Source organism: Maniola jurtina, chromosome 5, assembly GCF_905333055.1.
Source record: "Maniola jurtina chromosome 5, ilManJurt1.1, whole genome shotgun sequence".
In the NCBI taxonomy this organism is placed as follows: domain Eukaryota; kingdom Metazoa; phylum Arthropoda; class Insecta; order Lepidoptera; family Nymphalidae; genus Maniola; species Maniola jurtina.
The window spans coordinates 1,693,513-1,710,000 of NC_060033.1; the positions used below are offsets into that span (position 1 = coordinate 1,693,513).

A 16,488-nucleotide genomic window follows, 5' to 3' on the forward strand; every position below is an offset into this window, starting at 1 on the left:
ACCATAAAATTTGACCAGCACACCGTATAAAATCCAAAAAAGCAGTATATTCAATGCCATAAAAATAAGCATAGACGATAGATTAGACATTTTGTAATGAAAATTCCACAAATTAGTTGTATTGTTTCCGAACTGGGACGACAAATGGGTGTTTTTATCAGAAATAAATAAAATTAAGAATCGTGTCGCGATAAGTAACCTACTATCGGACGATTAAATGTTATATATGATAACAATAATTGATATTATTATAAAGTACAGCGTCTAGTGATACCGGTAAGCGTTAAAAGCTTCGACTGCATTTCGATCAGAATATTATACAAGTGTAAATTAAAAATTTATAATACCCCCGACAAGTGAAGGTTATATAGTAACTAGAAAAGAGCTGATAACTTTCAAAGGGCTGAACCGATTTTCTTGGATTATAGCTAAGAACACTCGATCAAGTCACCTTTCAAACAAAAAAAAACTAAATTACAATCGGTTCATTAGTTTTGGAGCTACGATGCCAAAGACATACACAGATACACACGTAAAACTTATAACACCCCTCTTTTTGGGTCGGGGGTTAAAAATAATGCACACGTGTGTCGCAAATACAAGATATACAAGGAACCAACCAAAAGCTTCCAATCACAGCCGGTACATATTATACAATATGCCTTAAATATCCCGGAAAACCAAAGAGTTCCCACGGGATTTTAATAAACTCCACACGAACGAAGTCGCGGGCATCAGCTATTAATTTGACTATCTGTACGTATAATAATATATTTTATTGTTTTTTATAATAAAATTAAATATAGCATGGTATTTTACGTGGTTAGTGGTTACCGAACCTAATTGATATCTAGGCACTAAATAAAAATATTTATTGTTTGAGTGCCAGTTGTAGATTGAGTGAGTACAAGTTGTAGATATTTTAATACTTCCTTTTGTGATTAAGTAAAATAACATCGATGTAAAAGAAGTATGTTCTGGAATAATATAAATAGGTAAATAACTAGTTATGTGCCCAGTTTACATAATGTAACGCGTATGTAAGTGTTTGTATTGTATGTAAGTGTATTATATTCTTTTTTGGCTTTTATATGTATTTATTTTGTAAACGGGCGTGAAAGTATAGAATATAAAAGAAATTGTATTTATTGTTTGATGTTTTCAGAAAATATAAAATAAATTATTTATGTTAATCAGTTTTTTAAACAATTACAAACTTTTTTTTAATCAGTGAAGGAAAACGTCGTGAGGAAACCTGTATGCCTCCAAAATGTTCTTAAAGGTGTCTGAAGTTTGCCAATCCGCACTGAATCAGCGTGGTACAATATGACCTAAGTAAGCCCTTCTCTTTCTTTCTGAGGCTGAGATCTATAGCACTTTGATTTTGTTAAAAGTTAAAACGAGACAGTGTTATGCCTACCTTTGGCATAAATCTGTCTCGTTTTAACTGAAACTTAGTCTAAGCAAAGTAAAAGTGCGGTCTATAGATTTCAACTTGAGAGGAGACCCCGTACTCAGTAGTGGATCAGCGATGGGTTGATCACGATGGTGTCCGTCTAGAGTTTAGACAGTATTATAGATCAACGTTGAAATTTAAAGCGCTTCACCTAGACACTAAGTAATTCGAACTTGAAGACTAACTGGCCACTTCCTATTATAATAGTCTACTTAACAATGAGTAGGAGGTCTTCCATGTCTGAGTAACACATCAACTCACATGAAATTGAATCATTTTAATGGATCTAATAAAGTTTAAATGGCTGCATGAGAAAATATATGTATTCTTGAGCCCTATCTATACATATTATATACATAGGTATATAGGCCGGCATTCCAAACCAGTGCTAAATTATTTTGACGATTCAAAAGCACTTGTAAGAGTTTATTTGAATAAAAATGTATTCTATTTTGTTCTGTCCTGTTCTGTTCTGTTCTGTTTTGTTCCGTTCCGTTCTATTCTATTCTATTCTATATACTATATATTGTGACATTTTGATACCAGAACGCTAGCAAAAACTTAGCGTTATTATTAACCCAATCATTGGATTGGATTGGAATAATATAACCATTTGCGTTATCTTGTCATTTTAACCGACTTAAAAAAGGAGGATTAATTCAACTTTTTTTTTGAATGTTTGTTACGCGATTACTCCGCCAATAATGAACCGATTGTGATTTTTTGTTTTGTTTGGTAGGTCATACTTCCGAGGTGGTCCCATTTTAGTTTGGTGAAGATCTGATGAAAGTGGTACTTGGTAGGTACACTGAAATAAACTGAATCAATAGGAATACTTAAATCTTGAGATAAATCATCCCGTCCTTTTCCGCTGGGAAGCATGTAATAAGGATGACACTACTTGTATTCCCGTCGTTAGTTTAGTTCTTTGTGTACAATAACGGTTACCTATTCATTTCTTTTAATCCCTGGGGATACCTATAGCGTTTTCGGCTCACTGTTAGGCCTCTGGCTTTTTTATAAGAATCGTACTTATAATATAATACCTAATGCGAGAGTGTGTTTGTTTGTTGGTTTGTCCTTCAATCACGCGCGCCGCAACGGAGAATGGATCCGCGGCGACGTAATTTTTTGCATGCATATAGTTAAGGACTTAGTCTAGATCTACGCAGACGACGTCGCAAGCATCAGCTAGTTATAAATAATTAATACTTACTAATAAATATGCTATGTATAAATAAAAAAACTGTTTTAGAATGTACAAGTAAAGCCCTTTCATATGATACCCCACTTATCACAGTTATCTTAATTTGAAAATTGAAACTTTTAATTATTATTTTGTGATGTAACCACAAATTCAAGGTTTTCGGATTTTCCCCTTTACTTGTGCTATAAGACCTACCTACAAGGCAAACAGGAAGTACACGACAGAAGGACAGACAGACAACAAAGTGATCCTATAAGGGTTCCGTTTTTCCGTTCGAGGTACGGAACCCTAAAAATGGAATAAAAAGAAATAAAAAACTTACGTCTTTCCACACACGATCCAAAACAGAACCATAGCCAGAATAAATACAAGCACATAAAAATAAAAAGTCCAATCATAATAGACGATATCAAATCCATTGTCATTTCTAAACACTAAAAACACTTAATAAAATACCAGTGTGTGCATAATAAAATATCTTATCACCGATTATTATGTTATCTGTCTTTATATCTTGACGGGTATTTAAAAAAAATCGAAAGCGATTTCATATTTGAATATGGAAAAAACAATACGGTTGGTAGAACTAATCGAAAGTATGGACGGAGATATACTGAAGACGTTAAGTACAGCAAAGCATGCGTTGGCGGTTGGTATGATTGGTCGTTGTCGCACTGGGTAATAATATACCTATCCACACTTTTCCCCGGTGTAGGAGGCAGGTATAATGTTACCTGTGTATATAGTGTCCAGTGCCAGTAGGTATGTGCAATAAAAACATCAATTTTTAACCCCCGAAACAAAAAGAGGGGTGTTATAAGTTTGACGTGTGTATCTGTGTATCTGTGTTTGAAAGGTGGCTTGATCGAGAGTGTTCTTAGCTATAATCCAAGAAAATAAAAAGTCAACTTAAAAATAATGATACCAGCTTAACAAAAATAAAATTGTTAATGAAATAATATTTCGCGCATAACGAGTAAAATAAACATAAAAAATATGTAATTACGAGGTGAAAAGTAGCACTAATCACATATTTGAAAGACTTAAAGAATAATATATAATATATATAAATAATATAATATAATAACAAAAAAATCGAAAAAAATAATTCACCTCAGAAATTTTTACAACTGAAAAAAAATCAGAATCATGCCATACTTGCTTTATTTGAATTGGAATTATTTTGAACACATTTTCTTGTATCATACACATTTGATGAGAATTCCTACAAATATTCATCGGTAAGTATCGATTGCACCACATCACTATTAGGATTGTAAAAAACAGACAAGTCATTTTTGTCTCTGGGAGTAACAAGTGTTAATTAAAAATTTATAACATCCCCCGGACAAGTGAAGGTTACAGTAACTAGAAAAGTGCTGATAGCTTTCAAACGGCTGAACCGATTTTCTTGGATTATAGCTAAGAACACTCTCGATCAAGCCACCTTTCAAACAAAAAAACTAAATTAAAATCGGTTCATTAGTTTAGGAGCTAGGTACGATGCCACAGACAGATACACAGATACACATGTCAAACTTATAACACTCCTCTTTTTGGGTCGGGGGTTAAAAAATAGACTATATAGGTAGGTACCTAAATTACTTCTAGGTTCAGTAACTTAGCAATTAATTTATTTGTAACTAGCTCATGCCCGCGACTTCGTCCGCATGGACTATACAAATTTCAAACCCCTGTTTTAGCCCCTTAGGATTTGAATCTTTAAAAATCCCTTCTTAGTTGATGTCTACATCATCTAACGTAGCGTAGTAGTTATTATACTATCTGGATGCCTTTCAGCCCGATCCGTCCAGTAGTTTGAGGTGGGCGTTGATATATCAGTCAGTCAGTCACATTTAGAATATAGAAAGATATATCTGTTTCAGGAGTTTTAGAAAAACCGTTTATATATTACTAGAAGATGCCCGCGACTTCGTCCGCGTGGATTTAGGTTTTTAAAGATCCTGTGGGAACTGTTTGATTTTCCGGGATAAAAAGTTTCCTATGTCAATTACAGGGACGCAAGCTACCTCGGTACCAATTTCATACAAATCGGTTATGCGGATGGGTTTTTGGGAATCCCGTGGGAACTCTTTGATTTTCCGGGATAAATAGTAGCCTATGTTCGTCCCCGGGATATAAGCTAACCCTGTACCAAATTTCGTCAGAATCGGTTAAACTGTTGGGCCGTGAAAAGGTAGCAGACAGGCAGACAGACAGACACACTTTCGCATTTTTATATTAGTATGGATAACATACGAATATTCGAAAGGTCGAGCGTAGCTCTATACACAAACCCAGAATCTATGAGTGCATAAAGTTGTAAATGTAAAAATAGGCAAACTTACGTGTCATCCTTGAACAAATAAAGTTTAAAAGTGAAAAGATGAGAAATCCACATATAATTGAACAGTAAAACCCTAAAGCAAAAGATACGGCATCGTCTATTTTATGCTGTAACAGCCAATCTCTATTATAATTAGAGCAATCATTCACACAAGTCTCCATTTTACGCTTATGAAAATATGAACACGCACACAAATTATAATATTTGTATTATATATATCAAAATTAATTAATTAATTAATTGTTATACCTAATAAACACTTCAATACAAAATTAATTGATAATAATATATTTTAATTTAATCAAACAAGTTCCAATACAATCAAATAACAAGACTAAACTGTAATAATTCATACACTCTCATGTATGATGTGAGGTAAACAATTATTTTATTCGGAAATAAAACCCAGGTCAAGTGCGTATCAAAACATAGATAAGGTAGGGTTCCGTAGTCATCGTAAATGTTTGCTAAAAAGTTTAACAGTCATTGCGCTGATTCTGTTTTCTTTCTCTCAACTAAATCTGCATTCTCCGTCTTTTGATATTGCTAGAAAAGGACGGAACCTGATGGAAACATAAATTTTACATTTGAAGAATCTAAATGACGCTACAAACAATACACTCGCTCGCGGCTGGTAGCTAAAATCGCGAGGTTTGACAGCTCTAAATTAAATTAAAAACTTGTAAACTGTGTCTGTCCTTTTCATATTACATTAGTAAGAAGAGGATACGAATAGGTACCCTAAATTTAGTTGCCAACAGAGTCAATACCATTCCTACTTCGCTAGTATAGCTATAGTTTTCTCTAAAAAAACTGTCTGAAACACTTCCTAGTGATTTAAAAATATTGAATAAGAGAATCATTCGAAGTGGTAGGTAAACCAAAATTTATTTTTCAGCTTACGTTTTTTATTTTCAGAAAAAAAATCAGAAAAAAGAAAAACTTGATGTTTTGTCTCAAAAAATATACTTACCTACCTCTGTTTACCGGGGTTTCTATAACTGTACTAAGTTCAAAGTTCATCCTATGCTAACTTTTCACGGCCTTATTCACTTAACCGATTTTGATGGAGTTCAGAGTTAGTTTGCGTTTTGGAAATACATAGGGTAGGTACTTTTCATCGCGAAAAATCAGAGTCCTGAAGAGATATTTAAAAACCAACAATTACGTGGATGAAGTTACGTGAACAATGAGCATCGATTGTTGTTTATAATTATTTTAAAATAGCTGTGATAAACTAACAGATGGACAGACGGATAAATACACGAGGTGTGTCTATAAGGATTCCTTGTTTCACTACTGAACCCTAAAAAGCCAGAAACTGCGGATAAAACCAATGTTATTCAGGGACTCTAGGAAAACGTCGCGTCGCGATACGGTTCGTTGGTTAGGTCAAACTTTAACGCTATCATAATGTTTGGGCAAAAGTGGACTATTATTTTTAGTTATTTGTTTTTCAGAAAAACCGTAGATTTCTTACTTAAATCATATATTTTAAAAAACAATATAATATTATGTACTATATATATAATACATTATATTAACATTTATTTACCTACTAACTATTTTTACCCGACTGCGACAAAGCCAAAAGGAAGGGTTATGATTTTAGCAGTCTATGTATGTATGTATTTATATATGTGTGTATGTTTGTATCCAGATTCTGTCTGTTCCACTGTAGCGCCTAAACTACTGGGCCGATTTTGATGAATAAGGTGTCAATCGATTTGTCGTAAATGTCCGGGTGACATAGGCTACTTTTATACGAAAAAAATTGCTCTAACGGATGTTATATGAAAAAAAGTGGGGGTCTCCAAAAAAAAATTTTTTTTTGCTATTGTATCGAGTGGGGTATCAAATGAAAGAGGAGAAAATTGTGAGTTCATATTATAAATGTACTACAACATTAAAATATACCAAGCAACAGAAAAACAATTTTACTATAGCGTTTATTAAGACAATCGCAGTCGGGTTTTAGTTTTCAACTTTTTTGATTCATAGATAGTTGACAACAGTTAAAACTTTCATACTTAATATAAAATATTATTTAAATGCGAAAATAAGACTGTCTAGTCTGTCTGTAGTTTAACAGAGATAGCTTGCATCTCGGAGATTAATGCGATGACAAATCCACAAATTATTGAACAAGACTACACTAATAAAAAGTAAAAAACTACCGCGCCAAAACTCAGCTACTCATTATTTATAGCTATTATCCATTTTTATGCAAACATTTCGTTTCAAACACAATACTTATAATGACTAAGTAATTAAAATTAATTATCACCCTGTTATGTTATTTATTTATTAAAACCACTTACATACAAAATTAATAGCGCAAAAATTATTGTTTTCCTTATTAATTGATAATTTTAATCTTAAAAAGAGTAGGTTTGTTATGATAAGACATTTAATTAGCAAAATATTTTACGCCGGTCTCCAATACAAACAAATAACGGGACTGAATATTAATATAGTGACGTCTAAGATGATTATAGTGGTAAAAATTTAATTTATTAGTTTTTTAATAAATTGAGGAAAAAACCCGATAAACTATTGGAAGCCTTTACTACGCGACTGCCCTTAAAGGATACCTACCTATTATTATTTATTTTTTTAATTAAGAATATTAGCCATGTTAAATGACTTATATTCCCCTTTTCCTCTCCAACTAAGCGTCAGGCTTGTGCTAGGAGTAGGTACGACAATAGTGCAACAGGCGGGGTTTGAACCGTCGACCTTTCGGTTTTCAGTCCACTCCTTTACCGGTTGAGCTATTGAGGCTGTTTTCAGGATGTATGTATGTGAGTTTTTTCTTCCATTATAACTTCTAAATGACGTTATTTTGTATCTACTGTACAATGCAATTATTTTGCAATGCCTGCAGCTGTCCATCTCTCACTTTTTTGTTTTCACAGTCGTTCACTCTGGAACCGGTGCAGGATACAAATTATTCACTTGACATCTGACCACTTACGTCATTTAATCAGTTTAAAGGTCGTAGCTTATTTACAAGACACCGTTAGCACACAACACGCGCACGATTCCGCCTCAAATCGAAGTGACCGCTAGTTGGCCACGCGCCGTTAGTTAGCAGAAAGTACGCAGAAAGCTTGTCCACACGATGACAACTAGCAGTGCGCGGCGTCTCCTTACTGCGCACCATCGCAAGTTTACACTTTTAACTTGCTTGAGTGGCCCGTACGCTGTAGACGAGTAGGCCAATCCCTACTCTGTGGCGTAGGCCGCATGTTTGAAGCGCGTGGTAAACGAGACATCAACCATCGAGTGGCTATTGCGGCAATTTCGTTTGCTGCACCGGTTGTTTGCAATTATTGTGTTGTCACTGTGAAATCTATGTACAGAGTACGAGTTTAGGCCCTTATTTTAGTGTTTATTCTTTTACCGTGCGGGAGCGGTGTCGTGTAAGTGAGCTATGATCTTAAGTCTACGTAGATATGGACGCACTAGCCGACATATAAAATGTGGGTGTATATGGACCACACCCACATTATTCACATTGTAAACGTGAAATGTGTATGTCTATCTATTTATTACGGTAAAATAGCTGAACTCATATATAAAGTAGGTACCTTTCCTAGTGCAGTGGTGAGCGCTGTGGTTTTATAGATGGGAAGGTCTTGGGTTTGACTTCTGATAGGGGTAATTTGGCAATTTATATTTTCTAAATCGTCTCTGGTCTGATGTTTAGAAAAACTTCCTAGAGATGGGCTACACAGGTATCATGTAAAATAAATGACGCGAACTCAGGAAGCAAAACCTTGCAAAGTTTGAAAATTATTACTTACATTTAATACGCAATTTTTTGGCCGCGCCCATGTCATTGACCTGAGCTACAGAATGTGCGAGCAAGAACACTCGCATCGCTTTTTATTAGAAATACATCTAGATATTAATGTAGAAAACTATTGTGAGAGCGAAAATTGAAAATTCAATCCGTGAAAAATAATTTGTGCAATCTCTACTAAATAGGTACGGTACCATACCTAGGTAGGCATAAGGTACCTAATAGTATATACTATATAGTTCTGTGGCGTGGTGGTAATTCGTCATGTATAATTAGGGTCAAAAGGGATAGAACACAGAGCCCTAAAGTCAGTAAAAACACGTAGAAATCACTTACCGCAAAATACTATGATGGTGTATCGAATGCAAACAAAGGTGACTACGGTGATAACTAACACAATAGGTAACAAAACGAAAGGGTAACTGCTCATTTTATGTAACTTAAAATATTATCACTTATATTCACTAAACACAGTCATTATTAAGTAAGATACTTCCTTATTTTTTATGCTTCTGCTTTTTTTTTTTTTAACTAAAATGCAGAGTCAATGAAAAAGTTACTTATTGCGCTTTTTACTCTTTGGCAACCGAATTTTGAAATTAGAACATGAAATCCAAAACGGACTGTACGTTAAAACAGGGTAAGTACCTACTAAATAGCACCTCTATTATTGCGATATAGCGATATTAATAATAATATTATCTTATCTTTAATAATATTTCGTATCGGGAAACAGGATTTACAAGTGCCTTTTATGACGTCAGTCGACTGGTGTAACTATGTCCTTGTGTATATTCAGATCTACGAAGATCAGTCTAACTAATTACTAAATAAAGTATTTTTTTACACTAAACAGATTAAAATATTATTATATAGGTAGTAACTACCAGTATGTAGAATTTCTGAATATTATTTTAAATTATTACTTTAATTATGAAAATAATTTTCCAGTGACTAGACTGCAGGCAAAAATACTTTCAGGAAAACAGTACCTAATGGACAAGTACGTAATGAACTGAAAATTTATTACTGCCATCTATCCTGCAAGTCTATAAATTTTTTTTTGGCTATTCGACGCAAGATGGCGCTAAACGATACAAAATTCTAAATGGAAATAAAACGCAATCAGCTCATCCACTGTCCAAAATTTATTTCTATTTATTTTTCAAAGATAGTACATTATATAGGTATTAATGCAATATACTAATGCCAAGATTGAGCTAATCGCATAAAAGTATCATAGTACATCTATTCGACGATAGATGGCAATAATTGACGTGATCATAAACTGCAACTATTTTATCAACAAAGCGCGTAATTTTAAATTCATGCACGGTTTTGGGTTCACATAATATTATTTAATTTCAAGCTGATATAATTATTATTACAATTTAATATTTTATTATAATAATTTTGATCATTCAGATGTACATAATTTTGCATCACCTTTTGTTCTAATTTCAACGTGTAAGCAACCTACATATTACAAAGATCTAATCTAAAAAAAAAAAGTTGAAAAAACTATAACCCGACTACGTAAAAAATGAGACAACTTGAACCCGACTTGGTACAAGTAAAATAAACTAAAAAGAAAGAAACAAGATTGTGCTTAGTACTATCATCGTCTTGATTGAGATTCAATACAAAGGCCGTGGTCGTGCGTTGTCGCGCAATAAAAAAAATTTTGAGACCCTCACTTTTTTTGATGTAACTTCCGTCAGGCCAATTTTTTTCGTATAAAGTATAGCCTATGTTACCCGGGCCATTACAAAGAATCGTTTGACACCTCATTCATCAAAATCGGCCCAGTAGTTTAGGCGCTACGGTGGAACACAGAATCTGGATACAAACATACATACATATTTACATATTTACATACATACATACATACATAGACTGCTAAAATCATAACCCTTCCTTTCGGCTTTGCCGTAGTCGGGTAATAAGGATAAATGACTAGGTTTCAATGACTAAATTGACTATCTTTTTTACCTTGATTTTTCTCTCTGGAGTCGACTAGATACGAGTATTAATTTTAAAATTGCGTACTTACATTTGCTTATTAGTCGTGTAACACTTCCAAAAAATGAATAATAACAGCAAAAAGGTAATTATTATTGGAGCCAGTATTAATTTCAGTATAGTTGATGTCATAACATCACGCGGAATTTCAGAAGTATTCATTATCAAAAATATAATATAACTTATTTTATTCACATTTTCTCTTATCTCTTTAAGCAGAATAACTTTAAACCTTTAAATCGTAATCAACACAATCGTAGACACATTAATTTTATCAACAAAAAAAATATTGGTGAATTTCTGTTTCCATCACAGGTTAACAGTTTATTCATGGAGATTTGATAGGTATTTATTTATTTAGATATAATTCATTTGGAACTGTTTTATGATTAACTATGGACCGTGACTGGTGAAACGGTCATTTATCAGTGTTTTAACTTTATCAGTTTATCTCTGTATGTAAATGAACTTAATGTTTGCAATAAAGATTATAGTAATTATTGTACCTAGTATCTAATGGGAAAATTAACTAAGTAGGCATACTTTAACGTAGAACCCTTTTTTAGGGCTCCGTATCTCCAGACAGAAAGAACCTTTATAGGATCACGTCATTGTCTGTCGGTCTGTCATGTCTGTCAAAACCCACCAAGGGAATAAAAACCTATAAGGTACGGTCTACTTCCCGTTGACCTAGAAGCATGAAACTTTTTAGCTAGCAAACAATATTTTACCTAACTAAATATTATAAAATTATATATTTTAGCACACGTAAAGAAAAAAATTCAAAATCCATGAATTTGTTGTTACTTACATAACAAAAAAGTGTTATATTTTCTTCGTGTGCGAGTCCAATTCCGTATTTTCAAATTTATTTGCGGCTTTGATGCGAAATCCTTTAAGGCCGTTCTATTAAACTATTAAATAGCAGGTAATAGAAACTTTCCTCAATACCTCGTAATAAAAAATTACACACACGCTTACACCCATCGTATGACTGCAAAATGTGTAATGGCCCGGCTACGTTAAAGGGAAACACCGTTGAAAAACGCGTCAATGATCGTTGACCGTAGGTGCAGGTGTAGCCACTACCTAACGCGTTAATTTTACAACGCCATTCACATTGCTGTTTCGCGTTAGCCAATTTTAATCGCAACTCGATTGGCGTAGTGTGGCCACTCAGTTTAACGCTTTGATTATTATCGCGATAATTGGAACATTAAACGTTCCAATCGCTGATTAAAACATTAAAAAACCAGGTCTGATTCTCTCTGGGCTGGTTTCCGCACTTAAAAAAAGTAGGTACATTTTTATTTTTTTTATTATTCAGGATCCTAGACCTTGATCTTGACTAGGTAATGTAAACGACCTAAGACTATTGGATATAAGCTCACTGCGAAGTATAATAGGGGCGTATTGATTGGTTTACTTTAAATGATTAGTTCTTTGTCTCTAACTGCCTAATGAATATGTTAATTAATTTTCCGCATTATGGAATAATTACTTTGACCTAGTAGGGAGAGAGCCAGCGCGTGCCAGACCTTCATAATTTTATAAAAACTGAAAGTTTCTTCGCGTAATTGTCCCCAACACAGGGAAGAACGGTCAGCGATTATGAAGTTTGAATCATGGTGGCTTTGGGAGATAACAGGTAACAAAGACGTATAAAATCTTTCGTCATAGTATACCTACCTAGAGTCTAATTTTTTTTTATATTTTCTTTGGTTATAGTATTAGAAACCCTGTCATGCATTGCCAGACACTTAGTATCGTGGCAAACCCCCGCCAGGCACCCTTAAACTTTATTAGCTTGGGTGTCAGGCAGGGGGTTGTTAAGATACTAAGGGTCAAATCTATAGAGCGCACATTAACTTTGCTTAGACTTAAGTTTCAGTTAAAATGAGACAGATTTATGCCAGCGGCATAACGCTGTCTCATTTTTTATTATCAGATGTCTTAGAGAAATTTCTTAGGGAGAGAAATAATGATGTGATGATGATGGGAGGATCAGTGCGTCCTACCTGTGATGACGTATGGAGCAGAAACGTGGGCACTGACAGTTGGCCTCGTCCACAAACTAAAGGTCGCTCAGCGCGATATGGAGCGAGCTATGTTGGGTATCACTCTCAGGGATAAAATCCGGAACGAGGAAATTTGCAGAAGAACAAAAACGACCGACACAGCTCAAAGGATTAGCAAGCTGAAGTGGCAATGGGCAGGTCATGTCTGTCGTAGAACCGACGGCCGATGGGGCAAACGTGTTCTGGAGTGGAGACCGCGTACGTGCAAGCGCAGTGTGGGACGACCTCCTGCCCGCTGGACCGATGACCTGAAGAAGGTGGCGGGGAGCGGGTGGATGAGGAAGGCGGATGACCGTGTTTGGTGGGGCGTTCTTGGAAAGGCCTATGTCCAGCAGTGGACGCATACAGGCACAGCAGTGGATGGATGGAAGGATTGGAGGAGGTTGAGCTCTGCCTTCCTCGCTCCCTTGCTGAGTTTGGAACTTTCCCTTTTACCTTCAAACTTGTTGATTCAATGTTGCTAACGGGTTTTCCGAGATGTTAATTCGGTATATCTTATCAGTTATCATTTATCAGTTAAGTACTCTATGATCTCGTTTGATTGTTTATTTATCATGATGCAATAACAATCTACTGATTATTCAAACTATTAAGATTTTAATACCTAACATCTTTATGGGCTCCATGGAAAACTTCAGCTGTCATATCAACCAATCACTGGTCAGCATAGGGGTACAGATTTACAGAACCTAAACAGATTTTTTTTCTGAAGACGTGCGATCCATGAAAATGTGATCATGAAAATGCTTTTATACATTTTTTTCCTTAGGAGGAGGAAAAATCCCTCCAAATCCACGGACTTGTACCTGTATCTAAAGTTTCTAACTTGCATGGACTAAAAGAACCTACCCCTTTGCGAGATCAGTACACAAGTAAAGGAAAAAATTCAAAAACTGTGAATTTGTGGTTACACAAAAAAAAATGTGTCCACGAAAAATTAATTTCCTAAATCACAGTGTTCTACATAAAAGTGTTAGGTACGTATTATTCAGTACGATTACGGAACCCTTGGTGTGTTAATCCGACTCGCACTTGGCTGGGTTTTTTGAAATCCGTTATCAATTTTCTGGTCTCGGTCCTTTGCCTGCTCCCGAGTTCTGACCATTCCTTTGGCCACTCCATCAAGGTATTCTCTCGTATTTCTAGTCTTTTTGACTTAACAATCGCTGATAGAAAATTGTCTCTTATTAACTGAAAATTAAGTCTGAGTAAAGTCAAAGTACCTACCTAGTACCTATGTTATAAAATAGATCTCAGCCCAAAAGTTTGATATCGCGTTCCCTAACCAGTTCAGCTACTCATCGACAGTTTTACTTGAATACCCTAAAATAAATCTTTCGTAGTATTAGGTATGACGCGTATATGGACGTAAAATGTAGATACAATGTTATTTTGTATGTTATTTACTATGAGAAGAACTCTAAGGCGGTGGTCTGCAACAAAAGTGTAACAAACGCCGAACGTCGCGTCCAGCGTCTGCTGACGCTGTACGCGGCGCAGCGCTGTTTGCGATGGTCACTCAGAAGTGTTTTAGTTTCGCGCATGCGCTCAATGTGAATGGACTTGAGCGATTAAAATATGGATGAACAAACAATTTTAAGAGTTCTTCTCGAAGAGGAAGAAGATGATGATCTCGTTCTACAAATGTTATTGAAACAGGACAGAAGAAAAAGACGTCACGATCTTTTCGTGAAGAGAGAGGTCGAGGGTTGTTTCAATACGTTGATAAAAAAACATTTATGTACTAACGATGTCAAGTTTAAAGAATACTTTCGTATTTCAAAGGATCAGTTTACCAATTTTACCATCTTGTATGTAAAAACGCGCGCGTCCGGTACGCCAGAATGCTCCGAAATGACTGCGTAGGCGGCGTACGACCGATGGACGCGGCGCACGGCGTTCGTGCGCCGCGTCAGGCGTCTGAGAGAGACCACTATAGTGCATTTCCATAGTAAGCATTCATAGGCCGCGTATAGCGTCACGTCGGACGCGACCTACGGCGTTTGTTACAGACCACCGCCTAAGGTTGAATATCACATGAGTTCCGGTTTAGTGTTGTAAAAAATAGTAGGTACCTACCTAAGTACCTACCTATTTAATGTCCTTTCGTAAACACATGTTAAATAGACATAGCTGTAAAATAGGTATTGATAAAATTATTATCATTCATCACATTGTATCAATGAAGTTACATAGTTTTAGTTTTTATTTTCATGTTGAATATGTACCTAAGTAATGTGTTACATTTCTGCAAATTAGTAAAACTACCTACCTAGGGAATTATTATCATCCATACTAATATTATAAATGCGTAAGTGTGTCTATCTGTCTGTCTGTCTGTCTATCTGCTACCTTTTCACGGCCCAACAGTTTAACCGATTTTGACGAAATTTGGTACACGGTTAGCTTATATTCCGGGGACGGACATAGGCTATTTTTTATCCCGGAAAATCAAAGAGTTCCCACGGGATTCCCAAAAACCCATCCGCTTAAGCGAAGTCAATGTTTGGTACCGAGTTGCGTCCCTATAATTTACATAGGCAATTTTTATCCCACAAAATCAAACAGTTCCCCAGAAAATCAAACAGTTCCCACGGGATCTTTAAAAACCTAAATCCACGCGGACGAAGTCGCAGGGATCCTCTAGTTTGCTATAATTTGACAAAACAGACACGACTTTGCAAAATAGGTATGTACATCTTCTCCTGATCCGCTGTCGGAATGAATTTGTGTTGGGTGTGTTTTGGGTGTGGTGGTGTGTGTGTGTTTTGGATGTGTGGTTTTGTGTGGACTGTGTGGTTTTAGATAACCCGGATGAAGTTTATTATAAGTATGTAGCGAGTTTAACAAATTAAGGCTTTAACGGTAGATTTTGAACGCGAATCCTCGGGAAATTAACTCTCGATAAAGTCTATTTCCTCTAACGTGCTGCAAATTGCAACAGTCGGGGATTTGCCTCGAAATTATATCCATATTAGGTACTTACTACATATAGTACGCGACAGGTCGAGATGGCAATTGGGGTGGGGACGCCCCGCGCACCCGCACAGCCCCCGTGCTAATCCGGTACGGATGACGTGCGGGTGTGCGGGGCGTCCCCCCGCCTTATACCTCGATTGCCATCTCGATCTGTCGCGTAGGCACGCGACAGAAGTATGTACCTATTAGGTAATAGGTACATACTTCTGTAACAGGACAATTTCTGTCGTTTGGTACATTTAGTTTTTTTTTAATTAGCCATGCTAAATGACTAATACTCCCCTTTCCCCTCCAACTAAACGATAAGCTTGTGCTAGGAGTGGGTACGACAATAGTGCAACGGGTGAGGTTTGAACCGGCGACCTTCCGGAATTCAGTCCGCTCCTTAACCGTTGAGCTATCGAGAAGGTACATTATGTAAGTAGATAATAAATATATTTTGAAAATTAGGAGTAAGCAGTATTATTGATGTAGAGCAGTTTTTAACAAAGGTTGTATTTATTATCAGGTTGTTTTCGTGTAGTGAATTATGCAAAGGATTTTTGTATTTCCTTGCAAGTCGGTATTTTACATAAATAGAGGTCATTGACA

General features: G+C 35.7%; 1 protein-coding gene and 1 long non-coding RNA gene across 4 annotated transcripts in view; one reads left to right on the plus strand and one right to left on the minus strand.

The window, feature by feature from the left end:
* Positions 1-16,488, minus strand: part of LOC123865481 — a 35,629-nt gene that overhangs the window by 12,611 nt on the left and 6,530 nt on the right. Inside the window, exon 1 of one of the 3 annotated variants that reach the window (XM_045906541.1) lies at positions 9,155-9,483. The exons of 1 other annotated variant lie outside the window; for it this stretch is intronic. In XM_045906541.1, the coding sequence (XP_045762497.1) occupies positions 9,155-9,248 (94 nt within the window). In that variant the 5' untranslated portion in view covers positions 9,249-9,483. Of the gene's footprint in view, positions 1-2,985; positions 3,285-9,154; positions 9,484-16,488 lie in introns of those variants that run through there. One more of the 3 variants, XM_045906540.1, reaches the window with a different exon arrangement.
* The window catches only part of LOC123865493, a 19,496-nt gene continuing 9,374 nt past the window's right edge, over positions 6,367-16,488 (plus strand). The window contains exons 1-2 of the long non-coding RNA XR_006795977.1: positions 6,367-6,377; positions 14,335-14,943. This is a non-coding gene — a long non-coding RNA (uncharacterized LOC123865493). The remainder of the gene's footprint in view (positions 6,378-14,334; positions 14,944-16,488) is intronic.